At 45.6% G+C, this 27,316-nt stretch overlaps 2 protein-coding genes and 1 non-coding gene across 4 annotated transcripts; all 3 read right to left on the bottom strand.

Annotated features, from left to right (window-relative positions):
* Window positions 1-264: 264 nt before the first annotated feature.
* dapk3 (death-associated protein kinase 3) lies at window positions 265-13,541 on the bottom strand. 2 transcript variants are annotated; one of them, XM_007901086.2, is made up of 9 exons: window positions 13,493-13,541; window positions 7,858-8,013; window positions 5,543-5,903; window positions 5,127-5,256; window positions 4,607-4,655; window positions 4,307-4,333; window positions 3,394-3,546; window positions 2,960-3,005; window positions 265-2,390 (listed from the first exon to the last, which is right to left on the bottom strand). In XM_007901086.2, exons 2-9 carry the CDS (start codon window positions 7,917-7,919, stop codon window positions 1,848-1,850), a joined length of 1,371 nt encoding a protein of 456 aa, XP_007899277.1. In that variant the 5' UTR covers window positions 7,920-8,013; window positions 13,493-13,541; the 3' UTR covers window positions 265-1,847. The 2 variants fall into 2 exon arrangements, with proteins under 2 accessions (XP_007899277.1, XP_007899278.1); XM_007901087.2 differs by lacking the exon at window positions 13,493-13,541 and adding an exon at window positions 8,138-8,247.
* Window positions 13,542-16,703: 3,162 nt separating this feature from the next.
* On the bottom strand, window positions 16,704-27,126 carry eef2 (eukaryotic translation elongation factor 2). The gene is given in 16 exon segments (NM_001292733.1): window positions 16,704-17,079; window positions 17,290-17,422; window positions 17,732-17,914; window positions 18,276-18,629; window positions 18,737-18,741; window positions 18,744-18,843; window positions 19,024-19,282; window positions 19,591-19,786; window positions 19,942-20,080; window positions 20,332-20,445; window positions 20,763-20,868; window positions 21,740-21,921; window positions 22,449-22,660; window positions 24,154-24,335; window positions 25,139-25,353; window positions 27,045-27,126. Coding segments are annotated over 16 exon segments (2,577 nt in total). The 5' UTR covers window positions 27,048-27,126; the 3' UTR covers window positions 16,704-16,885.
* On the bottom strand, window positions 20,645-20,711 carry LOC121850563. The gene has a single exon (XR_006085657.1). It is a non-coding gene; the product is annotated as a small nucleolar RNA SNORD37 (small nucleolar RNA).
* Window positions 27,127-27,316: the final 190 nt, after the last annotated feature.

Consider the following 27,316-nt stretch of genomic DNA (forward strand, 5'->3'; position numbering starts at 1 on the left):
GAGCGCTTTGAGCCCCAGCATTGTGCTCCGCCACTGTCAAGCGCTCTGGAACGCTACCCTGAGTGAGGGGCACTATATAAACACAAGTTGTTGTTGTTGTTGAGTTCAAGCTCCATTATGGATAGCAAGACAGTCGAGTACTAGTGACTCACAAGTCTGTTCGAAATGGTTCAATTTTTTTTTACAAAGCAGGGGAATGAAGTGTCTTAGCAAGAGCGACTACTGTCTGAATTTCCCATACAACTAACTGTGGGGGGGGGGGGGGGGAGGGGGAGAGGGGGGGTGAGAGAGTGTCAGATAATAAATCTCACACTGATGGTGATTAAAGCTAGTGTTTGAGGTGTCCATGTAAACAAGCAGCCCAATTCACAATCTTAATGTGTTTAAGGTTTATCCCATCCTAATCTTTTAACATGTTAAACCTGTTAAAAAGATCAACCTTAAAAATCGGTGCATGTGATTGCAATGTCTAACACGCACAGCAAACCCCTATGTGCACATGTTTAAATAAACGGGGTTGATTCGCTAACACAACAGTAATAAAAACAGCACCATTTAATTTTGCCAGCGCCAAAATTTTGCCACGGAGCTTGAGGTGCTGAGCTCACAGCACGTCGAGAGTACAAACGTAAAAGAATGCTGTTCACCCAAGGGTTTGTGAAGGGACTCGTTAAAAACGTTTCATATTGCATTTCCAATCTCCACCTCCCCTTCTCCCCGCCACCCACCCACCAGGCAAAATAAACTATATAAAAAAACAAGCTGAATCGAAGCTGGAATGGGTTCATTTGATACTCTCTCCTCTCAGGGAAACACCATGACACAAGGTCTGGTTTTGCAGGTTAGGCGTCAAATAATTGAGATCAATTCTATCAAGTTTGATCAATTGCAAGAATTGCAAGCAGCGCTTTCGAAAGGTAATATTGCATGTGCCGAATTGTCACGCGAAAGACACTGAGGAGAAGCATTCACTTACGAGGGAACCTCACTAAAAGGACAAATGAAGCCATTCTGACTGCACTTAATGCTGAGCAATACGATTGATGCCATTTTAGTTGCACATCCTAAGTTAAGATAGGGCGGGTAACATAATCATCCTTGCATTTCACAATATACCAAACGTTGTCCTTTGACCATTTTATACCTCTTGCTACTGAATGCACCCTGTGAAGTTTAAGCAAAGAAAATGCTCATCTGATCTCATACGAAATCATTTGACGTGAAGTGAATTGCACAGGGTTGAGCTCTGGTTTCTCGGTATCTGTCAATTGAGCTCTTGACCCTCCCACCCGAATCAGAGCAACCCACCCATCAGCTCGACACTGATGGCTGAAATATTGGCATCGCAGCAAGAGTAAAAATGGTCAGATCCTAACAGTAGCTTAAAAGCTGAGACTTTTGTGTTTTCTTTTGAAAATCCTATGTTTTGTTAGAAGCTTCCTCTTTGAAAATAAAATGCCCGATCCTAGTATCACATATTAAAGGGGACCCCTCGGCAAACGGTGCGATTTGGAACGAATCTTCAAACCATCGAGATGTTCACCTCAAACAGAGCCAGGCTCCTCAGAAACTCAATGGTTGTTAAGTGTAAGGAGGGGGAAGCAGAGATATAGAGCACGACTGTGGGCAGTGGAATATTTGGTCCATTGGGAAGGGTATTTTACTCAAGGAGAGGCTTTTTAAGATTGGAATTTCAGTGGCATTTTTGGCAAGAAACCCCCAAAACATCACAAGTACGCGGTTGGGAAACTTGCAAGTTGGACACAGTTAAGACAATGGCTAAAAAGGATCCCAGGAAGTTCAGTAAGGCTTCCCGGGGTCGAACACGGATTTCCATACAATGGGAACTAACATATCCCCCCAAATCGGCCATCGTCAGCAACCCCTCCCTGCATTCGCTCCTGCTCCACAGACTTGAGGAGCTCCTCCACCCACTTCAGTTCTGCGGCTAACGCATCGTAACGGGTCTCCAGTTTGGAGTACTTCCTCTTGAGGATGTTGGTGGAGAGCATGGTCGATTTAACCTCGTCCTGGGCCTGTTTTCGCAGAGTTTCTGTCTTGCGCATCTCGCTCTTGATCTGCCCCAGGTCCTGACTGATGCTGTCATTCTCCTCCTTGTACCAGGACTCTTTCTCGTCGTAGATTGAAATGAGCGCGTCGATGTCCTCCTTGAAAGATTTCTTGTTTCTCACCAGCTCCTGAATGCTGTCTTCCACGGCGTTGATTTCCTCCAGGACCTTCGAGAACCTCTCGAAATTGACGTAGGTGTTGTTTGGAGGCATGCTCGAGTGCGACTTGATCGTGTACTCTTTCAGACGTGTCGTCTTCAGTCTACGCCGCTCAGTCTTCCTCCCTTGATCTTCCTTTCTGACATTCCTTCGCTTGATCACCTGTAGAGAAGAGTGCAGATGAAAGGAATGAGCTGCAATTCTGTCAAAAAGGTTTTAAACAATCTTAGCATTGACAGTGACATTAGAGACTGACCAGCATTAAAACCAGACCCTGTTTGGTACAGATAGTGACCAACAAGTAACTGTCCAATTCTCTTTCAAAAGAGAAATTGGATATTTACTTGTAAAGAAAAAAATGTGCAAGGCTACAGGGAAACTGCGGGGAAGTGGGACTGATTGGTAACTCTTTCAAAAAGCCGTCAAAAGCACGATGGCCCGAGAGGCCTCCTTCTGTACTGTAGGATTCGATAATAATGGTGGAGCCTTTGGAAGTCACAATGGGGACATTACAGAAACCAAAGCCCATTGCACACTGCTCCGTTAACTTCATAATCTCAGCCTAGGGAAAGTCTTTCCCCACGACGAGAAAACCCTTGTCCCTTCCCCCTCTCATACCTTCATGGGCATTACCAAGGTGTTACACAGATGTTATGCATGTTCCACAAATGAATTACAGCTAGCGTACTGGACTAATGTAGGACTTCAGTATAATGCATAAATAAAATTACCTTAATCCACGGGTGCTGCAAACTGTCATCGATGGTCATTCTCTTCCTACAATTGCAAAAGAATGAAGAATTAGTCTTGAAACCGTACAGGGAAAGACCATAAAACAATTCCAGGATACCTATTCTTGCGTTTGCTTTCTCCTCCGATCTTCCTTTATTTTTAAACGGTGTCCGCGGTCACCTCTACTCCCCACCCCCCGGGGGGTGATGGTAAAGCTTTATACCAAATGCAAGCATTAGTAGTAGTAGTATTATTATTATTATTATTATATACTGTTCAATGGACAGTTAAGTTTTCCAAATGCGACCGTGCCTTCAGTCACCTTCCTACCCCCTACCTTCCCCGCCCTCCACCCCTCCTGATCCCAACCACCAACTCTAGTGCAGATACCTGACTGCCCACACACAAATGTAATCTGTTGTTGTTTGCTTACTTCGGGTCTTTGACGAGGAGTCTGCGGATGAAGTCCTTGGCCAGCTCGCTGGTGTTGATGAAATATTCCTCATCAAAATCGTAGTTCACGCCAGAAATGTTTGTCAACGTTTCTTGTTTCGTTTCACCCAGAAATGGTGAAGCGCCACTCAACCTGTTGAGGGGATGGGGAAGAAGAAATTCTCATCATTAAAACGCCTCTCAGCAGCAAAGATGGTGCAAGTAGGTTAATGTGGGAAGAAAATCCCCAGAAACAGCTCGATTCTATGGCACCAAAAAAAAATCTCTAGCCCAGTGATGGTCCAACATTAGATCTTTGACTCAAATTATCTGAATGAGATGCGCCAAATTGGTTTCTGAAGAGGATTTTCACATGCGTTTACTCTCTGAGCTGCACAGACCAAAAAGGGCCCAGGTCCAATGTGTGATGTGTAGTGAAGCCGAGGAGTTTACTATTGGGCTCAGTAGCACGGGTTATGGACGAGGTACAGGAGGGTGAACTTGTGCCCACAGAACTATAGCCCTGTGGAAGAAAAATTAACCAGGAATGAAGGAGTTGGAGCAGGGGAGAGAAACAAGTTTGAAGTGCGATTGAGTTTGTCTCAATCCATAACAACATTTGGGGAAATAATGCATTGAAGGCACGTGTGCACTGTTGCAGCACAATGCAAACCAATTATCACAGGGAGGAACAAAATGCTCCACTTGCACACCATTGTTGCCGAGTCTCGACTGTGGTTTCAAACTAGAACCTCCTGACTCAATGATCGTGATAGGACGAGCAAAGTAGTTGAGAACGAGGCAAACCTTAAGATCGAGCCAGACAAATTAGCAACAAACAAACGATGAATACAGTTTAGTTACAACACCCTATAAAAGATAACAGGAATATTAAATATCAAGCTCATACTTACAGAATATAGGTAATCACACCAATACTCCTGAAATAGAATGGAAAGGAAGAGTGGTGAAATTCACGTAAACCATAACTTATTACACTGGTCAGCGTGTCAGCATGACCCGGGTATAACTCAAGGTTGCTTCAATTGACATGTAAGTTGCCCAGAAACAGCAACAAGAGGACATTAAACTGATTGTTTGAATAGAAACACAATCTGAGCCAATGTTCTCTGGAGAGTATCCTGTTCAAACATAGACTCGTGCTGTGGCGGTGAATGGGGTTAAAGACCGCAGCAATGGCTGTGCCCACTTACCACATGTCTGCTTCCAAGCCAAGGGGTTCATAGTTCACTATTTCGGGAGCTGAAAGGAAAAGAGAAAGGGGGGGGTGGCGGTCAGTCTGCTATTCTCTCCCAAACATGTTTTATTGTTCTGAGCTGAAGAGAACAATGCAGCTGTTAAGTTGAATGCTGCTTAATGCAAAGCGCTGCATCAAGCGCACAGTCCAGGCTTACAAAATAAACAGCCACTTGGTGAGGAGCCCGAGAGCAAGTCAGCAACGAATGATGGAGACTAACACAGAACAGACCTTGATCTTACGCAGCCTTTCTCTTAGTCTCAGAGTGATGGCATTGCATGAACACTGAAGCACACGCTTCATAATCGGAGAAAACCAGTGCAATAAAACACCTTAGGACAATCCGAAATTACAGCGCATCATGCATGCGCGGGTTCCTTGAAAGACTGATTCAATCAATCAATTTTCCCGCTTTCCTCCCTTTCTTCCCTCTGCAAGTTACTTGGAGAACAAACAAATTACGGCTGTATACTCACCCACAAACTCTGGGGTTCCGAAGATGTTCTTAAACTCGTTCCCATCCTCGATTTTGTGCGCAATGCCGAAATCGATCAGCTTGATGCGAGGATTGGGCACGTTTTTGTCCAGGAGCATGATGTTTTCAGGCTGAGAAAGGAAAACAAAGAACTCAGACACGGAAAGGCTGCAAGTATCTGGGCAATTGGTGCATGGATTATAATAATAATAACAACAACAACCCTGGCATTTGATAGAGCGCCTCATCACATCATAGAGACATCTCAAAACACTTCACAGAGTACGCTATAAAGTGAATTGACTGTGTATTCTGTGGACAAATGCCCTATCTGGGTTTCCCCAATTGATCTGCAACTAATTGAGGAAACCTGAAACCACTGAATGAACTGTGTGAAGATGTCTGAAAGCTCTGTACCTTCAGGTCAAAGTGAGCGATTTTCTTTGAATGCAGGTAGTGAACCCCGTCCAAGATTTGCTTGAGAAACTCAGTGGCCTCCTCCTCAGTCAGCGACTCCTTCTCCGCCAGGAAATCGAAGAGCTCGCCTCCCGACACCAGCTCGAGGATGAGGATCACGTCAGTCTTGTTCTCGAAGATGTCGTGCAGGGTGATGATGTTGGGGTGCTGGATTTCCCGCAGGATGTTCACCTCCCGCTCGATCTCCTCCAGACTCACCCCACGTCGGCTGGACGATAGGCGTCGCTTCTTGATGAACTTGGCCGCATACTCGACCCTCGTGCTTTTCTCCAGGCATTTCCTCACAATAGCAAACTGGCCACTGAGAGAGAGAGAGAGATACACACACACCGTTAAACAGCAAAGACTTACAGTCACTGTAATTAACGGATACATTTGTCCCCATAAAGCCACCTGGAATGCACTGCCCAAAACGGCGGTGGAAGCAGTTTGATCGTAGCTTTCAAAACAGAATTGGATATGTACTTGAAAAGCAAAAATTTGCAGGGATGTGGGGTAAAATGGGACGTGGTGACACTAGTTGGCAGCTCTTTCAAAGAGCCACCACAGCCACGATGGGCCAAATGGCCTCCTTCTGTGTTGTAAGATTCTGTGACAGTTGAGGGACAGAAAATATCCACGTAAAGAAGGTCCTGTACAAAGAAAGCCTTACAGTTAAAGCAGTTCAGCGTTTTCCAACCACCCCAACAGGCAACAATATATTTGTGTCTTCTTACACATTCGACTGACTGAGGTGATTTTTCAGTCCCTTCCAAACCCAAGCTGGACGCCTGCAGGTCCAGATGTGTTAGTCGGTCGTCTGTGCATTAATCTTCTTACAAATCCCACTTTACATTCAAAATACACCGGCCTTGTTTCATGATGGTTTAAGAGCAAAATATGTGATTCAAGGCACTCTCTCCTCCCATAGAAAAATCCTACCACACAACAGTAAGGAAGGAGGCAGCTAAAATCCAAATAACCCTGAACAGGACTAAACATGCAATACAAATAACAGGGCAAACATCGGGGGGTGGGGGGGAGGGAGAGCTGGGGTTAGGTAGAGAGGAGGATGGGAGTATTTAAAGAATGTGTAGTTTGGGAATTGCATTTTTGTTTTCTAAAAATCCCCCTGAAACTATGTGAAGATGTTTATGTGTGTCATTACTTTAGCATGTGCAATGTAATCACAGTAAACACATCCTGCAGGAAACATTTGTCCTTATAAAGGCACTGGTCGGTTTTCAGTCGACAATGCAATGAATGACTCATTGACTAAGAATGGCCGAGACTCGAATAATTTCACAGAGCTAGCCTGAAACTAGAAGCTGGTAAAACGGGCAAGACCTCTGTTGGCTGGCAATGACGACGAGATTGGAAGAATGCCAATCATCTATTGAATTAACAAGACAGCTGTTTCAGTATGAAATTTAACACTGTAGATACTTAAGACATCTTAAGTGCAGTCAAGCTATTGTACTTAGTAGCTAGCTCATCAAAACAAACACAGTCCACAAACAATGAATAGACCGTATTACCGCAAAAGCGCATCAGCCTGCGGATCTGTCTATCGGGGTTAAATTGGAACGCATGGTGTGTTAGTGAACTTGACAGATGAGGGCAGTTCTAGGCAACAACACATTTGCGGTTCATTATACATTTGCCCAAGTGAGGTTGATGCTCACGTTATATATCAGACCTTTCCTAAACCAAGCTTCACGTCTGTAGGTCCAGATGTGTGCGTGTCACAGTCGGTAGTTTGTACATTATTAAAGCAATCACACCTCTTCAGCCTGTGCTGAATGTGATGCGAGTGCCACAATCAGCCCGCAAAGGACAGTGCAGTCATCAGCTGGACACATGCTGAGGTTCAGCCGGGATGCCCTCTATGTCTCTGGTTCAATAGTTTGCTGCCACACACTCTCCAAGACTGCAATATCCTCTTTGAAAAGGTTCTGGGTGATTGACACCCCCCATACAGAACCACACCCCATCTTGATCGGGTCTCGAGGAAGATATCACATTTTATATTTGATTACATTTATAAGGACAAATGTTTCCTGATTTAATTGCACATGCTAAACCAATGACATACAAACAAACAAAACAAAATTACATTTGTATAGCGCCTTTCACGACGGGAGGACATCCCCAAGGCACTGGACAGACATAAACATCTTCATACATTTTCACGAGTATTTCTAGAAGACAATATCACTATTACTGATCTACAAAGACAGAGAAGAGAGGTCTATAATTAAGCCATGTTATCTCACCTGCCCAGCTCTTCGCCCATCTCATAATACTTCTCCACATTGTCTTGCTTGAAAACTGCCATGGCTTGAGTTAGATCCAGTAGCTTCTCCAGGTTAGAAAAAATATCAACTCACGCAGCTTTCCCCAAGAGAATTCCTCCCATTTCAGCAGTCAATCTGGACGAGAAACAGACGAAACAACGTAACTCAGGCTGAGAAACAAAGAGAAATACACTCCGACACAAAGTACCGTAGTAGAAAAACATTTTTTACATAACTTACTTAGAAAACCTTTACATACCTCAACTTCAGAGGGAGGTATACTTTTAAGAGGCTGAGAGACCGTAAACTGAGCACTGCAAAGAGCAGAACAGACTGAATGAAGGTGTCAAGCCTGGGGTTGCGAGACAAAACTGTGAGCATGCGTCAGAGGAACGAGCGTATAACCACTCAGTCATCAGGGGGGCCCTCCTCAAGCTCTTCCATTTAACAAACCACATCGCTGAACAGAGCACGATTCAAACCAGCTCACTTGAGACCAACACCTCCCCCACTCATTTCTTCACCACCGCATTCCTGTCACCAGCACACGCTTTGACTCGAGGGGCTTTTATATCTTAAGCTGCAGCGTGTGCCCTATTGGTGCAAAGTGATCTTACACCCTTTTATCTCCTGTGTTCACTGTGTTAACTGTCTGCAGTTTCACTAAAGTCTGCTTTGTTTCGTGAACTCACTCCCATCGCATACCATTTTTTTTTCCACGATGCTGAGCTGCAAGTCACTTATTAACCAATTACCGACTCAAAACAAGTTTGCTGGGCTCAGCCATGGCTGGGGGTGGGAGGGGGGAAGACCAGGGCGGTGGGGGTAGAACAATAACAATCCTTGCATTTGATACAGCGCTTTATCAAGTCTTCGAGATTCCTGCACCGTTTATTGGCTGTGCCAGAGGTCAGGACATGGCCGTGACTCCTTCTCGTCGAAAGGCCTTTCCAACACTCACCGCCAAGTCTCACACATGAACAACCAACCATTTGGGCGTGCAACAGGTATCCAGTGCAGCACCCTCGCAAGAGGAGGCCAGACCAGGAGTAAAGAGGCCAGTGGGGGGAACGTTTTACAAAAAAATTGGATGTGATAAACTGAAGAATAAAATTGAGACTCTTTTGTTGGTAGAATTGTTTTTGGGTGGTTCTGAGGGAAATCAACTGTACACAGAATATGCCTGAGGCTCCAGAGACGGGGTGCTGGAAGGTACCAAACTATGCAGCAAAAGCATGGAGAGTATTCACGGTAACCCTGGTTGCTGCCTCCAGTTCCCTGCTGCGGTCAATATCTAATTCGTTGAGCATGCAATGCCTAATATAACTATAAGTGAGGTTCATGAATGCACAGCACAAAATTTACAGCATAGAAATTACAACACAGGAAGCCACTTAGACCATCCCATACAAGGCTTATTTGTCCTATGCTTGCACTAGCTCCTCCACCCACTTTAATCCCAATTCCCTGTTCTTTCCGTATATCTATTTATTTTGCTCCTCTGCAAATATTTATCCAGTTTCCTTTTATACATTGCTATGCTCTTATCTTCTGTAACCACTTGTGGTGAAGGACCACATGTTCTAACAATGCACTGCATGAAAATATATCTAACTTAACACTCCCAAGTTACTGATTGATCAAATATACTCAGCATTTCCTAAACAAATGCAGAGCATAGATTATCCAACCCGTACAGTGTTATTATATATAACTTAATGCAAAAGAGATTAAGGGATATGGGGATAAGACAGGGTTAGGTTATTAGCTGGAGTTAGATTAGAAGATCAGCCATGATTGAATGGCGGGGCAGGCTCAACGGGCCGAAGGGCCTACTCCTGCTCCTACATGTTATGTTATGAGCTTCCAGCAAAGTACCGAGTTATTCTCTTCTCTTGCGCAGCAGGGACGCACCACATCATTGGAAATAAATGTCATTGGAACATCATTGGAAATATCCATTGGATATCAAGATGGGTTAATGATGCTAACCAACATAAACATGTTCACTGCACCAAGCCCGCCACACCTCAGCTTTTGTTAGATGCGACTTGTGAAAATAAGGTCACTCAAGAGCAAGAGGCAATGAGCGAGAGAGAGGCTGAAAAGAACATATTGGTCCACTGGGTCAATATTCAAACTGATTCCAGGCAATGAATCTGCACAATTTAGCCGCCTCATATAGTCTGTACAAAATACACAGTCAAGTCACTTGACAGTATATTCTGTGAAGCTCTTTGAGACGTCTTGAAGATGTGATAAGGCGCTATATCAAATGCGAATTATTATTATTAAAAGCCTTGAAAATCCAGTAGTATGATCTTCATTTCCCAGACTGCAGATCCGAGTGCCTGCTGTGTACAGCCTACAGAATCTCTGCAGAGTATATTGTACCTAAGGTATGTTGCATATCCAGTTTCTGGGTATCACATACCAGCATATAAATGATCTGTGACAAGAATGTCTAAACATCCAGGTAAAATACAACTTGTGCAAGGTTTTGCAAGCAGTTCGGTGGGTACAGACTGTTTAAGGAAAATTCATTGTTTTGTTAAAAAAAAGAGAATTTTCAAAAGTTAAAACTAACCCAATTACATCATAGCTCTCTCTCTCTCACATACACACACACAATCTCATCATCTGCATCCTCACTCAGCTCCACGTGCCCCATTGGATCGAATTCAAGGTCCTCATCTCCACTTTCAAATGTCTCTGTGGCCTTGCTCCATCCTCATGTCACCCTTCTGCCCCAGCTGGTTCTCCTGCTCAGCATGTACTGGTCTGCTTCAGGTCCTGATCTGCCACACCATCAGTGGGCAAAGCTTCAGCCATTCTATCCCTGTTCTCTGGAACTCCACCCCAGAATCCGTCCACTTTGCTCTTTTCCTCCGATACCTTCAAAACACGCCCTTAGACCTATACCTTTGGCCCAGAGTCTACGCCACACCCCCAAAGCTCATCCAACTCAGCTGTGTGAAACACTTTGAGACATCTTCCCCACATGAAAGCACAATATAAATGTAAATTGTCACAAGGAAAATCAACGGTTTAGCTACATTTCAATGTAATATTCAGTAAATGAACTCATGGCCTAATTTTTGTACAAGTTCAGCTCCATGTTGGGCTGTATCTGAGGAGGCACGTCACCTCATTTTAATGAACTGTTCATATTTCATGAAGGCGGAGATTATTTTACCTTCTAATTACTGGTTTCTATATGCATCGAACACTCCGTTCAAGAGAATATTTGTCATAGATGCATTCCAAGGCCACGTCAGTCACAGCCACACCCAATCATGAGCCAAACCTTTTGCCCCAAAGCGGTTTCGGGTTCTGACAGCTGTGATGTTAAAATTCTGATCCAATTGAAAATTAAAGATTACACATCTGAAAGATCTATCAGCAGATTTGCTGACCACTTACTTGTGACGCCTAATATATTTTCTCCCTCCCAACTTCTCCCCTCTTATTCCATCTTCTCCATTAGCTACAAGTACTGAGATTGGACCGTGCCCAAGTGACTGACCGCTGCAATAGAAACTCAAGTGATATGATCAATTCAAACTCCATTCAGACACGATCCTTTAACCATTCATTCTATGGTGTAGTAACAGAAATGTGTGCCTCAATGGGAAAAAAAAACTAACACTAATTAGGAGAAATGCAACTCGACCCCACGAGCACAAAGTTCTTCTCAACAATCACCCCTGCCTCCTGCCCTCACCCCACCAGAGAACTGGAGTGGCAGTGTAAAACTTACTCTGACTTCCTATCGTCTACTGCTGAAAGCTGTGCGGCACAACATCCAAAATGATAAACAAAAGCATAACTAAACTCTGATGTGGCCCAGATCTCCTTCTGATACCTGGATCAATTCACAGCTCTTGGTAGGAAATGAATACTTGGGCTCCACATCCAAACTGAGAGAGATCTCTGCTGCTGCCCCAATCTCCCACAGCAAGCAACAAGAGTTCTCTCTCCTCACCATCACACAATATGCTTATAAAGGAGCTTTCACGCCAAAAATTGTCTTAGAATTTTACAGAATCAGATTAATAATTATGAAGAGAAACCCAGCAACTAATATGTACCAGTTAACAACCTATAAACAATACGAGAGGAGTGATGAGTTGAATTTGGGGGGAAATTTGGATGAAGATGGACCACAGTCAGGATGGCAAGGCTCACCGTTTCTCGCGAAGGGTGTCTGAGCTCCCGGGCCCTTACAATACACACACACAAAACAATTTACAATCAAAAGAACACCGACACAAGTGGGCCATCATCTCTCTCCCACCAGAAGCAGCTTCAACACAGAGCAACGAAATGACATGTCCCCACATTAAAAATCAACCGTGTTTAACGTCCAACTGGAAAGGCAACATGTCCACAGGAAAGAAGCCCCGACCGACCTCTGCACTGTCTTAGAAAGCTTTGTTTCAGCAATGCCCGGGCAGGTATGTAAAAACACAAGAGCCACTCCCCCTGCCTTTCCCCTCCCTCCCTCCCTCCCACCTTCATCTCCCTCCCTTGCCTTTCCCCTCCCTCCCTCCCTCCCACCTTCATCTCCCTCCTTTGCCTTTCCCCTCCCTCCCTCCCACCTTCATCTTCCTCCTTTGCCTTTCCCCTCCCTCCCCTCCCACCTTCATCTCCCTCCCTTGCCTTTCCCCTCCTTCCCTCCCTCCTTCATCTTCCTCCCTTGCCTTTCCCCTCCCTCCCACCTTCCTCTTCCTCCCTTGCCTTTCCCCTCCCTCCCCTCCCACCTTCATCTTCCTCCCTTGCCTTTACCCTCCTTCCCTCCTTCATCTTCCTCCCTTGCCTTTCCCCTCCCTCCCACCTTCATCTTCCTCCCTTGCCTTTACCCTCCTTCCCTCCTTCATCTTCCTCCCTTGCCTTTCCCCTCCCTCCCCTCCCACCTTCCTCTTCCTCCTTTGCCTTTCCCCTCCCTCCCCTCCCACCTTCATCTTCCTCCCTTGCCTTTCCCCTCCCTCCCCTCCCACCTTCATCTTCCTCCCTTGCCTTTCCCCTCCCTCCCCTCCCACCTTCATCTTCCTCCCTTGCCTTTCCCCTCCCTCCCCTCCCACCTTCATCTTCCTCCCTTGCCTTTCCCCTCCCCTCCCACCTTCATCTTCCTCCCTTGCCTTTCCCCTCCCCTCCCACCTTCATCTTCCTCCCTTGCCTTTCCCCTCCCTCCCACCTTCATCTTCCTCCCTTGCCTTTCCCCTCCCTCCCACCTTCATCTCCCTCCCTTGCCTTTCCCCTCCCACCTTCCTCTTCCTCCCTTGCCTTTCCCCTCCCACCTTCCTCTTCCTCCCTTGCCTTTCCCCTCCCCTCCACCTTCCTCTTCCTCCCTTGCCTTTCCCCTCCCACCTTCATCTCCCTCCTTTGCCTTTCCCATCCCCTCCCACCTTCCTCTTCCTCCCTTGCCTCCCCCCCTCCCGCCTCACCCGATGCTGACGAGGGTATTGCCCGCCAGGAGACTGGGAGTTGCCCTGAAGCCTCCCTGATGTCTCTGAGCCCCCCCGAGGCCCAGGGGGCGGCTGTGTGTGTGTGTGGAGGGGGGAGTTTGAACGCTTTAACCGAAACTGCCCCCGAACCGCCAACACTCACTCACCCGCCATCTCAGCTCCATCGCCTGTGCCGGCCGGACAGGAACTGACGTCACCGCGTCCTCGTGCCCGCCCCCACGGCCAGCGGGCCCGCTCCTGATTGGCTCCCAGCCCCGATCCCAGACCGGGCGCTCCTGATTGGCCGCGCCTCACGCCCATCAGCCCGATGACGTCGTGCGCTGCCCCTCAGGCCCGCCCCCTCACTGGGTGGGTGGGGCTGATCTTAGGCTGTGGTGTCAATCACTCTCACAGCACCTGGTCAAGTGCCTTTTAATAATAATAATCCTAATCCTTGCATTTGATATAGCGCTTTTCACGTCGGGAGGACGTCCCAAAGCGCTTCACAGAACACACTGTAAAGTGAATTGACTGTATATTTGTGGGCGAACGCGGCAGCCAATTGCGCACAGCAATGTCCCACAAACAGTCGTAGATTGAAAATGACCAATTTATTATTGTTTTGGTTTTGGAGGGATTATTATTAGGCTCTGTGTGGAGTAAGGAAACTTGCCCAAGGTTTGGCCCTCTGCCTGGAATTGAACTCAGGTGTCTCGCTTGCAAAGCGAGTGCTCTAACCACTGAGCTACGGGACTCCACACGCTTTTGTCTTAATAATAATCCTTGCATTTGATACAGCGCCGTATCATGTCAGAAGGATATGTCGAAGCGCTTCGCAGCAATTACCGTGAAATGGAGCGACGGTGTAAGCGCCACAGCACGACTGCACGCATTACATAATAATAATCCCAAAACCAAAAACAATAATAAATTGGTCATTTTCAATCCACGACTGTTTGTGGGACATTGCTGTGCGCAATTGGCTGCCGCATTCGCCCACAAATATACAGTCAATTCACTTTACAGTGTGTTCTGTGAAGCGCTTTGGGACGTCCTCCCGACGTGAAAAGCGCTATATCAAATGCGAGGATTATTATTATTATCAACGTCCCACAAACGGCTGTGGAGTGAGCGACCAACTGTATTCGGGAAGTGTCATGAGATTTTTACCATCCAGCTGACGGGCAGGTTTCACATCAAATACATGTCTTGTGCAGAGTTCTCAGCTTCTCAGGCAGAATGTGTCCCAGCAGTAAGTTCCCCTTTGTTCCATCTCAAAGTGTGATGGCAGAACTGCAGAGAGCCGCACTCCTTTGCCTTATCAATTTTATTCAGAACACTCTGGTTTACATTGAGGAGAATTTGCCTACCTAAAAAGGTAAGACTGGACGAGTTGCAGCGTTTTCTGTGGAGGCGAGGCATTTGAGAAGGTGCCTGATGGCATGTTTAAATCATGAAGGAGTTCAATAAGATTTAAGGACTTAAAATATGCTGTTTTCATTTATTGTTGTTATTATTATTGGCTAGTCCATAACAAGGGGCATAAGTGTCAAGGGAGCCACCTGCAGATCTAAACGAGAGTTTAGTACAACCAACCTTGTACAAAGAGCTGTGATAATGTGAAACTCAAATGCTGGAAGTTATGGCTGAAGTAGAAAGCATCCATGCAATTAAAAGGAAGCTCAAATGCATCTGTAAGGAAGGGATTAGAGCAAGTAGACTAGAAATATCACCGGTCTTTTTGGCCTGAAATTTACAATCTAAGAGATATATACGAGTGGCAGATTCAAGTAATGTATAACTGAGCCACAAACCATTTAATTGCCAAATTGACCCGAGCAGGTCAATATATGCAATGACTGCCATTTAAATTGCAAAAACAAACGCAACACATATATATGAAAACCTGTAGAATTGCAGGCTAACGGGCAAAGCCAAGAGTTTGGCTCCTTCAGTTGCTGATACATACTACTCACCTTGGCTCGGGAACTCTACCAGTTATTTAAACCAAAAAGAATGAAACAAAGGGCAGAGGGGGGCAGGCCCTTCAAGCTTATTCCTTCCTAAGCGCTCCAAACATACACTACTCTGTGCCGAAATATTCATCTAAATTTTACAACAACCCCAGATTCCTCACTTCCCTCTGCAAGATATAGAAACAAGAGCGCTACAGGACAGCATTTGTTCAGTCAGCAACTCCTCTGCAGTAATGGCCACTCTCGTCTACACATCTGCATTCATAAAGCACACATTTTATATACATCAACATAATTAGAGTCCATAGTAGTCTAAGCCACTGCCATTGACAGACGAGACAGCCTGACTCATCAATTTAGGAGGGAAAGACTGCTCACTGGGAATGTTTCCCACTTGGGTTCCCATTAACCTTGCAAGCCAAATGCCTAACTGATAGGGTTGTGGGCTAACTAATTCAGTCTGATTTAGACACTTAAGCATGGTGATGCATACAGATTTCTACATGTAACATATTAAAAAATATCTGCATGCGTGCACGAATACACACACAGTGTATTGATGGCATGGCAATTTAGAACTGTATGGGATAACCTATTCATATTAAGATTCCTACATAAGACAAATTACTTTTTAAATTTTTTATTGACATTTCATTTTATACATAGAGGACTGAGCACTGATGCATGCTGCTTGCTGTAATCAGGCGTCCCAGTTCCTATCAGATGTCTAGTAACTCCCAAACATATTTTGCTTCAGTTTATTTCCATGATAGAGGGGAAAATCTCAAAGGGGAAGGGACAAGAGGACAAATTCAGGTCCTAGTAAGGGCTGAGAGTCTTCCTCACATGCTGAAAGATCAAAATCTCTACTTTGCAGCATCTAAAAAGACATTTGGGACATTGAAGGGAAATGTTTACTTGAGCTTTACCACCAAAGGGACTCATATCCGAAAGTAAATCCCCAATAGATGCCAAAAAAAGTTAGGCAAAACTGACAGCGGAGTACACAATTGCAATCATATAAAGTTTATTATTCAGATACCAATACAACCTACTGCATTTTTTTGTCTCTCGCAAGGCTAGGTAAGTCACAAGCAAATCACTTCCATTGTGCTGCAAACTCCTGCATTCTCAATTACTCTTTACAACAATTATTTTGCACTAAAAATGCACGGTGTGCATGTTATACCAGGATAGTGTTTCTTTCTTAAAGTGCCCACAATGAAAGCCCTGGACTGGAATGCGCCACGTAAATCAAGCACAATATGTTTAGACTTGAGTACTGACAGATTTGAGTACTGACAGATATCAGACCCGGCAACAACTGAATGAAAATGAATGAAATGTATAGCTAAGCATGGCACAAGATGGGCCTCAATGCAATAAAGAGAAACCCGGTTATGAGGTAAACCTTCAGTTTTTAATTTACACCACTATGTCCATTTCTTTTTACAGTGAATCTCACCGCAGGGCTACAATACATCACCATGTCCAATCTGGCGATGTTAAATTTGCTAAATAGTTCAGAGAAGTCAACACTGAGTTGGCCAGATGTTTCCAATGATGTAGTACGGATGGAACTCTTTACAATTTGTCCAGGAAGTTGTCCAGAGCCGGGATACCTTCCTTCAGACCCTTGCGCTTGCGGGTCTCGGCCACAACCAGACATGGGCGGGAGCTGGGATCGAAGGGGTCACCAGGCAGGATCTGCCAGTGGTCAAAGACGCATTGAGGGAAAGCCTGGCCACCGGTATTAGATCGCAGGTCGGCCGTGAAACCTGTCAGAAAATAAAAAAAAGTTACGATGCTACCTTCAGCAGTGCAACATTTACAAAGTGTTGGGAGCTCAAGTCCTCGAACTTAAACTTCTTAAAAGAGAAATACTTCTAGCCGAGTAAATCAATGCGCACAAGAAAAACAGTTCAGCGAATTCAACATTGGCAAAAGTTAGGGAGAATTGACACAAAGAAGGAATACAAATCACTCACCAAAGGACTCATTTACAGGCAAGTAAGCCTTGACAACAAACATGGGTGTGCCAGCAACATGAGACTCCTCGAACACATGACCACGCTTCCTGTTCAGTACACCATAGATACCACCAACCACCTGCTCTGGGCACTGCAAGGACAAAGTATTCTCGTTTGTTTTTCTGTACTGAATTCCTAAACTATCAAATCCTAAGGCCCAAAGCAGTAGAATTTTACAGAAAGGAAACCACAAAAGCAGTTGTAAGCATCAGATAAGGTTTCATAGAACAGCAGGCCTATTGAACATTTACTTAATTTCCAATTAATTTTATCTTGTAAAGCACTCCAGTCTGTTTCATTATAATATATTTGATTATAATATACATTTATTATAATATATTTGGTTATAAGTTTATGTGGAGCACCTCTAGTGACAAATCAGAATAAGCTATTGCAATACCTGGATCTCAACCAGATAGATGGGCTCCATGAGGCGAGGCTGGGCAGTCAGCATGCAGGCGTACAGACACCTCCTGGCAGTGGGGATAATTTGGCCACCACCGCGGTGAATAGCATCAGTGTGCAAAGTCACGTCATGAATATCAAACCGCACTCCACGCAAGTTCTCATCGCACAGAGCACCCTGAAAAGCAAACGGGGGGGGGGGAAACAGAGTTATATACTGTGAACAACCCATCCAAAACACTTCCTTACTCGTTCCAAATAACTGAAGAAAATTAGTTTTAGATAAAACTATAATTTTGTTAAAACTTCAAAATGAGTCTTTTGTTAACATGAGCAATAAACTACCAACCATTTAGAATCAGCCTCAAGTCAATTACTAGACTTAATGTCAAACATGGTAAGGCCCTCTCTACTCCCATCAATTGAGACCAACCACAAGAGACAGGAAGAATCCTGACCAACCAATATTTATAGCGCCTCATCAAGTCTTTGAGACATATCAAAGCACTTCAGAATATTTGGATGGAAATGTTACTCACCTCTTTGGTTGCCCACTGGAATCCAGCGACAACGCTGTCCTTGATTTCATTCAGATACTGAACTCCCTTGGTGACATCAACTAGGAGGTTCGGGCCTGTGCCGTCGGGTCCAAAGCACCAGATCTTACGAGCTTCGGCGACCTCCCATTCGTATTTCTCAACCAGATACCTGGCTCGCTGTTTGAGCTCTTGCCGGGAAGCAACATCGCCCTTGTCGATGTCTTCAGCCAGACCCTCGGTTAGTGGACGAGCCCTCATGTACAGTCTGTTGTGTTTGTTCGGAGACTTGGACAAGCAGGTCTGGTCGGACTCTTCGCTAACGGTCTCACGATAAGACACAACAGGGTCGGATTTCTTGATTAAAAAAAGACATAGATTATAATTTAAAAAAACTGCAGTCATAATAGTTCCAGGAACAAACAGTAACACCGTTTGTTGCAATGTGAACCAATCAAGCTTACCTTAAGGGGATGCAAGCGTGGTCTTCCTCAAGATCTTTCAGGCAGATTTCCAAATGAAGTTCACCGGCACCAGCAATGATGTGTTCACCAGACTCCTCGATGATGCACTAGAGAGGCCACAAAGGTTGGATGATGAGTGTGCCATTTAACCCATTTAAAAAGTATTTTGTAGCATTTGTACAATTACATCAAACAGTTTTTAGATCTTGGAAAAACTTGGGGGAGAAGTGTTCAAAAACTCAAAATACTTAAAACCCAGCAGGAGTGATTTTCTTTTAAAAACCTACCTGCACCATTGGATCAGACTTGGCGAGACGCTTCAGACCTTCGACCAACTTGGGCAGATCAGATGGATTCTTAGCTTCAACAGCAACTCGCACGACAGGACTAACACTGAACTTCATCACTCTCAAGTTGTGAGCTTGGTCGTAAGTGCTAATGGTACCGGTCTTCACCAGATACTGGTCAACGCCAACAAGACCCACGATGTTTCCACAAGGGACGTCATCAATAGGCTCCACATAACGCCCCATCATCAGAATAGTTCTGCAATGAAAATGAATTGGCAATGAACACGAGGAATTGTTATGATTCTGGGAGAAACTGTCAGAATCTACGTTTAAGCTGAACTTGGGAGGAATATAAAACTAAGTGAATACTCTTTAGCGGCAAAAAGATTAAAAGTGCTACAACTGCAATGTTTAAGATGAAAACGAGGAAACCACATTTAGTTGTGCATAACGAATTCTATAAGACAGGCTGGGGGGGGGGGGGGGAGAGAAGAGAGGGGGAGAATTGAACCAAAGCGTACATTAGTAGAATCTTATTAAATCGCTGAAATAAAAAATACAAACCTCTGGATAGGCTTTAGGTAAAGATCCTCCTTTTTGCCTGGGGTGTAGTTGGGTCCCATGATTCGGACCTTGAGGCCAGTGGAGACAACACCGGAGAAGACACGTCCAAAGGCATAGAATCTGCCCTTATCGGTGGTGGGCACCATCTTGGAGATGTACATCATCAGTGGCGCCTTGGAATCACAGTTCTTGATACCTAAAACCCAGAATTTGAGGTAAGACCACCTCCTCCTGAAAATGCCAAAAAACAAACCCGAGTACGATACGTAGGCGAAATTAACTCCCGCTGACAGGAGGGGAAATTAATTCCCCTGGTTAGCATGTAAAAGACTTCTGTTAAATTAAACCTACCTAGGGCAGCTTCGTCATCGAGGGGTCCCTCATACAGAAGCTCACAACGATATTTCTGTGCGGTGACTGGAGATGGTAGATGAATGGTGATCATCTGCAGCAAAGCGTCACCCGCAGGCAGCCAACGACGCATCACTGCCTGTGTATGGGAACAGAGCATTGCTCAGACTCTCGGCTAGCGACACTACAAACAACTACAATACAGCACTAGGAATGTTTCGCACTAGAGCGACATGTTCTCATGGGAAACAAGCCATAGTCCTCCCCAGATAAACTTGGCACAGAATCCTAATGGATAAACGTTATCAAGACATTATCAGTAGTTCAAGATATTCTTTGGGTGAAAAATAAGTCTTTCCCTCCTCTGAGTAATTAACTCGGATTACTTGCCTTCAGCAGAGGCTTGCCCTCCTTTGACTTATCGTCGGTGTCCAGTTTAATGTCCAGTTTCTCAATCAACTTTGCAGTCTCTTCTTTCTTAAAATTCATGATGGCATCGAAGACCTGAGAAGAAAACAAGGATCATCCATCAGAATTGCTACACAAGCAGAATGAGTTTGTGCATATTCTTTAAACTTTCATGCCAACATTTATGGCATTAGCAAGCAATACTTGAAAGTAATTCTCCTGTAAAGGAAATCAGTAAGTAACCATCTTACTTAGGAAAGATATATAATACAAGAATCTGTTCTGAGCTTTGCGCTATCAGTCATCAGTTTTCATCACCAAATATCAGGTCAAAGTGAAGAAAAAGTTTGATCATCACATTCAGCTCAATATGATCCCTATCTGTCATTATTCACGAGTTACAATTGTTTTACCTTAAAGATGGGATCCAGGACAAGTTGTACGAAGGTCCTTGGCAGTTTCTTGCCTTCAGCGTTGGTCATAGACTTGCTGAATTTACCACCAGCAGTATCAAAATACCTATAATGGACAAAATAATAAAAAATTCCATAAAAAGTCCTACACAAGTTACAAGAAACCTGGGAGTTTATTTAGTTTGATAGAACTCAACCATTTCTAGTAAGCGCAATCTGAATCACAGGAAATACTGTAAAGCTGTGAAAACACTTCATGGGGTAAAGGTGCCATGCCAGGTGCAAAGATGATGTGAACCCAGCCATTTGAGAAACAGTGAGGTACATTAAGTCCTGTACTGGAGTCCTGTAGCTCAGGACTTCGCCCTGCCTGGAATTGAACTCAGGTCTCTCGCTTTGCAAGCGAGAGATCTGAGTTTTAATTCCAGGCAGGGTGAAACCTTGGGCAAGTTTCCTTACTCCAAACGCCTAATAATAATCCCTCCAAAATAAAACAATAATAAATTGGTCATTTTCAATCTACGACCGTTTGTGGGACATTGCTGTGCGCAATTGGCTGCCGCGTTCGCCCACAAATAGACAGTCAATTCACTTTACAGTATATTCTGTGAAGCACTTTGAGATGTCTAGAAGACGTGAAATGTGCTATATCAAATGCAAGAATTATTATTATACCTCACACATGTCTGATCTGTATAAAATCGCCCAAGTCATACACCTGCCCAAGTCCTGTTCAAGAGTTTATATTCTATGTAAGTTTGACATAACTCATATTAATTGTGTGATCCTGACTGATATGACTTGTATGCGGTTTCCTTTTCTCTTCATGAAACATAAAAAAACAGATCTCACTCAGATAACCACTGACCAGGTACGGCAGAGGTATAAGAGCAGATGAATGACCCATTCAATGGCAGACAAACAGAACTATACAAAACCACGATTGCTCTGTACAACACATGATGCTAGAGTCTCACCTGTCACCCCACAGCTTCTTCATCATGTCCTCTACTTTCTTGACATGCTCATTTGGAGGAAGGACAGCAGAATCGCCCTTGGCGGAAAATTTGGCAACGTACATCTCTGCAAATTGTTTCAGGGTGAAAGCCCAACCGTGGAGACCAGAGCCGAACCCAACTGTGCCACACACTGGGTCAACCTGAGGAAACAAACAGGGTCTGGTGTGAAAATGTTGTGAGCCCATTCCCCAAATATCTAGCAGAGCCACAAGGCAAGGAGCACCCCAGGTCTGATTGCTAATCTCCGTTAGAGATGACGCAAACATTAGTAACCCAGGACTGAAAAGGAGTGGGAAAAATAACAGCCTGATCCCAATTTTTGGGCATCAACAGGTTCATACTCAACTTTGATGAGCCTCCCAACAAAAGAGTGAAAATAACTCACTGACTACTTGTCTAAGCTTATTCAGGGCAGGCATGAGAAGTCCTCAAATCAGTCAGCTAAAATAACTATTTCACTTTGTCTTCCTCCGCTCTCTGAAAATTAAGTAACAGTTCATTTAAGGAGAGTTCCTCTCTCTTCCCACCTTACCCCAATTATGTATAGTTATTTCACCCACAAAATATACAGCCAATTCACTTTGCAGTATATTACAAGAAGCACTTTGAGGCATCCTCCTGACATGAAAGGCGTAGTATCAAATGACTATTATGATTTTTTTTTTACCATGATGTTACCCATGGGGCCATGCTCATCTTCACCGTAGGTCGAGATGATGACATTGACGTTCTCCACAATGCGCTGGAAGGTCTGGTACAGCTCCTCGGGATCGAGCTGCAGCTCGAGCAGCGCACGATCCATTTTGTTCATCATCAGCACGGGACGGATCCGCTCAGCGATAGCCTGACGCAGCACAGTCTCTGTCTGCACGCACACCCCTGTGAACAACAGCCATTATTCCAGGGATGCACTTCATAGTCAAAGCCATTTGATTTTTTTTTTAAAAAAAGCTAGCTATCGAGTTCAATGGTCATTTAAATAATAACACTCAATGTAATCCACAACGAAGATTCAGACCAATTTTGGAGCTAGGGCAGAACAATGACTGCCAATGTAGTGGGATCACAATTGAGTTGAGCAAGCCATGGTTCCCTCTCGATTACTATCCAGTCACCCACACTGGAAGATGTATATGGAGATGTTGACTGTGACTTTTCTCTCTCTTTCACGAACACTTCATACTTTTGGGGGAAGGGGACAGAAGAGAAAGAAAGAGATGGTATGCAAAACCTCATTTGATCTGATCTGTAAGGATCACACGTGAGTCATAACCACTTGGGACAAAGCACCAGAGGTCAACCTACATCAAAATATGCACATTCTCAGGACATCTCGCTTACAATTACAGTAGCTTTTCCTAGTACAAAAAAAATCTGATTTTTGAACCAGAGAAACATTTGTAATTGCAGCAACAACTGTGATCGGGATTATTCAGTCCGATGATTTCTTGAATAATCAAGTGTAGATGCCGACTTGGCTCTCGAATTCTAATTGAACCGAGTGAATTTAATTTGACTTCAATTGGTTTGCTTAGCTGATCCTAAAATATCGTTGCCTGCAATAATGGAGCTTACAGCCCTTGGCAATAAAATAGCAACAGTCATGTCACTGGAAACTCTCGAGCCAAGCGGACCAGAGTTCAAATTCTAGCCCTTACCAGTATTGAAATAGAACTCAGAATGGAAGTTCTCGCTTGGAACTTCCATTCTTAGCCAGATTCTTCTCACTTCCTCAACTGGCTGGGAATCCAAAGCAAGAACACAGGCTTCTGTTTCAAAGGTACAGCAGACGAGTGCTTCAAGACTGAGGTGCCATAAGCAGCGAGAAGGTTCCATACCTACAGGGGTCCACCTTTAGCAGTGAGAACGGTACTAAGCAGAGAACCCCCAGCAGGATGTCGGAAGAATGTAACCTTTGGGACAAAAAAACACACACTACAAAACAGATTTGATCTTAGCAGGATCTGTAAAATTACAGAAGATAAATAACTGGAATCTAGGCTGCAATAGCCTATGGTCATATACATGGCTTTACCTAGGATAGGGTAACAGAATTGTGGACAGCACAACAAGTAGTCTTGAAAATATACAACACACTGATTGGCAGAGCACTTTCTAACCTCTAATGAGAACAAAAGGAGCAGGTGATCGTTTGCTCATTACTTATAAAATCTGATCAGTGAAGACTTCTGAGGTTAACCCTAAAGCTGTTTATTTCCTGGTATTTCGTGCATTTTCTCTCACAAAATATACACTTCACAGTATATTTTGTGAAGACATCTCGAAGACCTGATTAAGACACTATATCAAATGCCAAGGATTATTATTTGGGTGATGAGAGCCTTTAAACTGTACATGAACAATGTACTTACCAGAGACACAGTCAACCACCACTAGAGCACCATCAGTCACACGCAGAGCAGCTGTCACTTCGGAGGAGAAGTCAACGTGTCCAGGTGAGTCAATCAAGTTGATGAGAAAGCCACTGCCATCCTTGCACTGCTTAATGAAGGCCAAATCCCGCTCTTGGAGCTCGTAGTACAAGGAGATGGCACTGCACAAGAAACCAAACAATCATTTTAATGCAGATCCTCATATCCAACAACAAAATTGCATTTATATAGTGTCTTTCATGTCGGGAGGACGTCCCAAGGCAGACAGAGTTTCGGACCCGAGCTGAGGGTCGGGGTGGGGTAGGGCAGGGTGGGAAGCTGGGGGAGCTTCGAAGAGGGCCTTGAAGATGGCAAGGGAGAGGGCGAGACGGAGGGACTGCGGGATGGAGTTCCAGAGGGTGGGTGCACCACCGAACAAGATTTTCATAGTTTGCCATACATCCTGTATCAGTTAGCACTAGCGTTGATAGCAAATACAATCTAATGTGAAACCCTGCTCCTCCGAAGGCTCAATGCATGCCCAATTGATCCCTACATTCCTAACCCTGGGAGCAAAATAAGCAGGCTTTCAGGTTCCTACTCACTAGAAGTGCAGCACCAAGATATGATTGCTCAGCCGTGATAGGCAAGCTTGCCCATGTACACATTACACATGACAAAATGATCACTGAGGGAAGATACTAGAAGGCTCCAATGCTTGTGGAAATGGAAGCTTCAGCATGAGTCACTGCATTCACATGAGTAAGGGGAAATTAAGACCAAGCTTTATTAAATCAAAAAGGTCTTAATAAATTTGTCACCAAGAGCATCGCGTCATTATACACTTTCTTGATCCTGACAGGGAGGTGTTAAAAGCTGACAATATCTGCTCAGGCGACTCAAGCACAAAAGCTGAGGCCAAGAAGAAAAAGCCGAGAAAACATTTGATATTCAAAAGGCAACAACAAAAGCTGAAGCTTCTTACGTGGATTTGATGGTGATGCATCTTTCTTGTTCATCCTTACGCGTATCTGTGAACCTGGTTTCACCTGCACGGGAAGAGGCAATGATCCCGGCCTTACACACCAAAGAGTCAGTCAAGGTGGATTTGCCATGATCAACATGAGCAATCACAGACATGTTACGGATGTTGGACTTTTTGTCCATGATCGCACGGATCTGGTCTACTGTGAAGTTCACCTGGAAAAGAATATTATTGTCAGGACACCACCGACTGCAGAAAACAGCAAATAAACAAACAGGGCAGCAGCCAATTAAGCCCTGTAGCAAAATCCCAGAAAAAACACACACCAGTCATTTCTGCCTTCAAAACCAACACATCATTTAGAATCGACAGCGGTTTAGCGCACCTGCTGCTAAACAATACCATTACATTACTGACCATGACATGACAGCGGTTTGTATTTACACACCATTTTCAATGATTGCAGTTCGAAAAGCCTTTTGTAAACCTGCCCACGTAGTCTATTTTAGGGCATAAAAAGCAGCACGATCCCCGTGCAAAGATCACTGAGCGCACACCACTGAAGCCAGAAATCCAGATTACATAACATTGCACAAAGCCCCACCCAACGAAAAAAAAGAACATACGCCATAAAGCACTGTCGTAGCACATTCCTATGAATGTTGGCGGTGGAGGGGGGGGGGGGGGGGGGGAGTAATGGAATATAATAAATAGGATAATACAGGAGATAGCAATCAGAAACAGGTGGCCCTCCCTTGCTGATTCATACCCATCTCCAACCCCCGCTTTCTTAACCCTGAGGTTTATTGTCGCAACCCCCCCCCACCCCCGGACACTGTGAACCGGTGAACGGATGACGTCTCCCACGAGTTGCGCAACCTGCCAAAGGCGGGGGGGGGGGGGGGGGGGTAATGACACATGAAGGAGAGATGGGCAACTGGGCAAAACACCAGAGGTTTAACAGAACAGACCGCACAGAAGACATACCATAGCCATGACTTATGTAAATAGGGGGGGGGGGGGGGGAAATGGAAGGGAAGTGGGGGGGGGGGGGGGATGGAAGGGAAGTGGGGGGGGAAATGGAAAGGAAGTGGGGGTGTAATAGAAATAAAGAGGGCGAATTAACCCAGGCTGGTACATGATGATGATGAGCTACACAATAAAATAAAATGGCTACAGAGAACGACAGAGAGAGAGAGACAGACAGACACACACACACACACACACAGCAACTGAAGCCCCGCAGGAGCCGCCACGGGTGCGGGTGGCGCGGCCCCGGGGTCCGCCGTGGCAGCTCCACGTGGCAGAGGCCGGCGATGACACACGGTCGCGGGGGTGGGGGCGGGTGAGGTGGGGGGGGAGAGAGCAAGCAAACCCGAGGCTGTTGGAACCGGGGGGGGGGGGGGGAGTCTCTGGGGATGGCCGCCCCCCCCACCGCCGCCGCCGCCGGGGGGGGGTCCAATCTGCGCTGCGTTGCCGGGGCCGTTTTTTTTCAAAAAAAAACCCGTGGGCGGGCGGGCGGACACGTCACGTCGCGTCGCGCGGCCTTCCGACTTCCCTCAGCCTCTGGTAGTTTCAGGAGCCATCCGGTCATCTACCGGTCTCGGGCCTGACTGCGTCTCCCCCTTAAACCCCCCCCGCCCCGCGCCGCCCGCCGTATCCACGGTAACAAGAGGGAATCCTCCCACTCCCTCTCTCCCTCCCTCCCTCCCTCAGGCCGTGTCTTAAGGCTCCGGCCCCGGCGATAACCCCTTTGTCCCCCCCGGCCGCGGCCTGTGAACTGAGGCTCGGCGACGACGACGATCATCGGCTCCCCGGTGGGCACACGGAGCCCAATCCCCCGGTAGGAAATTAGCCCGGACCGCCCCCCGCACGGTGCCGGCGGCCGGCGACCGGGCTGGCTCACCATTTTGCCGGATGGCGGTGGATTGGCGTGCGCGTCGGGCGGCCGTTTCTAACCGCCTCTCAGGACGGGAGGATGGAAAAGGAACGCCTACGTCAGCGTCGGGTCTTTTACCACCGCCCGAGAGTCACGTGTCCCCGCTGTGCGGGGGGGGGGGGGGTTGGGGGAGGGAGCGGCGGGTCCTCCCGGTCACAGCGCCCCCCGCAGGTGCGCGGCGCAACCTGCAGCTCATTATCCGTGTGTGTGTGTGTGTGTGGCTTCAGTCACTGGGGGTG

This window comes from Callorhinchus milii, unplaced genomic scaffold (genome assembly GCF_018977255.1).
Source record: "Callorhinchus milii isolate IMCB2004 unplaced genomic scaffold, IMCB_Cmil_1.0 Scaffold21, whole genome shotgun sequence".
In the NCBI taxonomy this organism is placed as follows: domain Eukaryota; kingdom Metazoa; phylum Chordata; class Chondrichthyes; order Chimaeriformes; family Callorhinchidae; genus Callorhinchus; species Callorhinchus milii.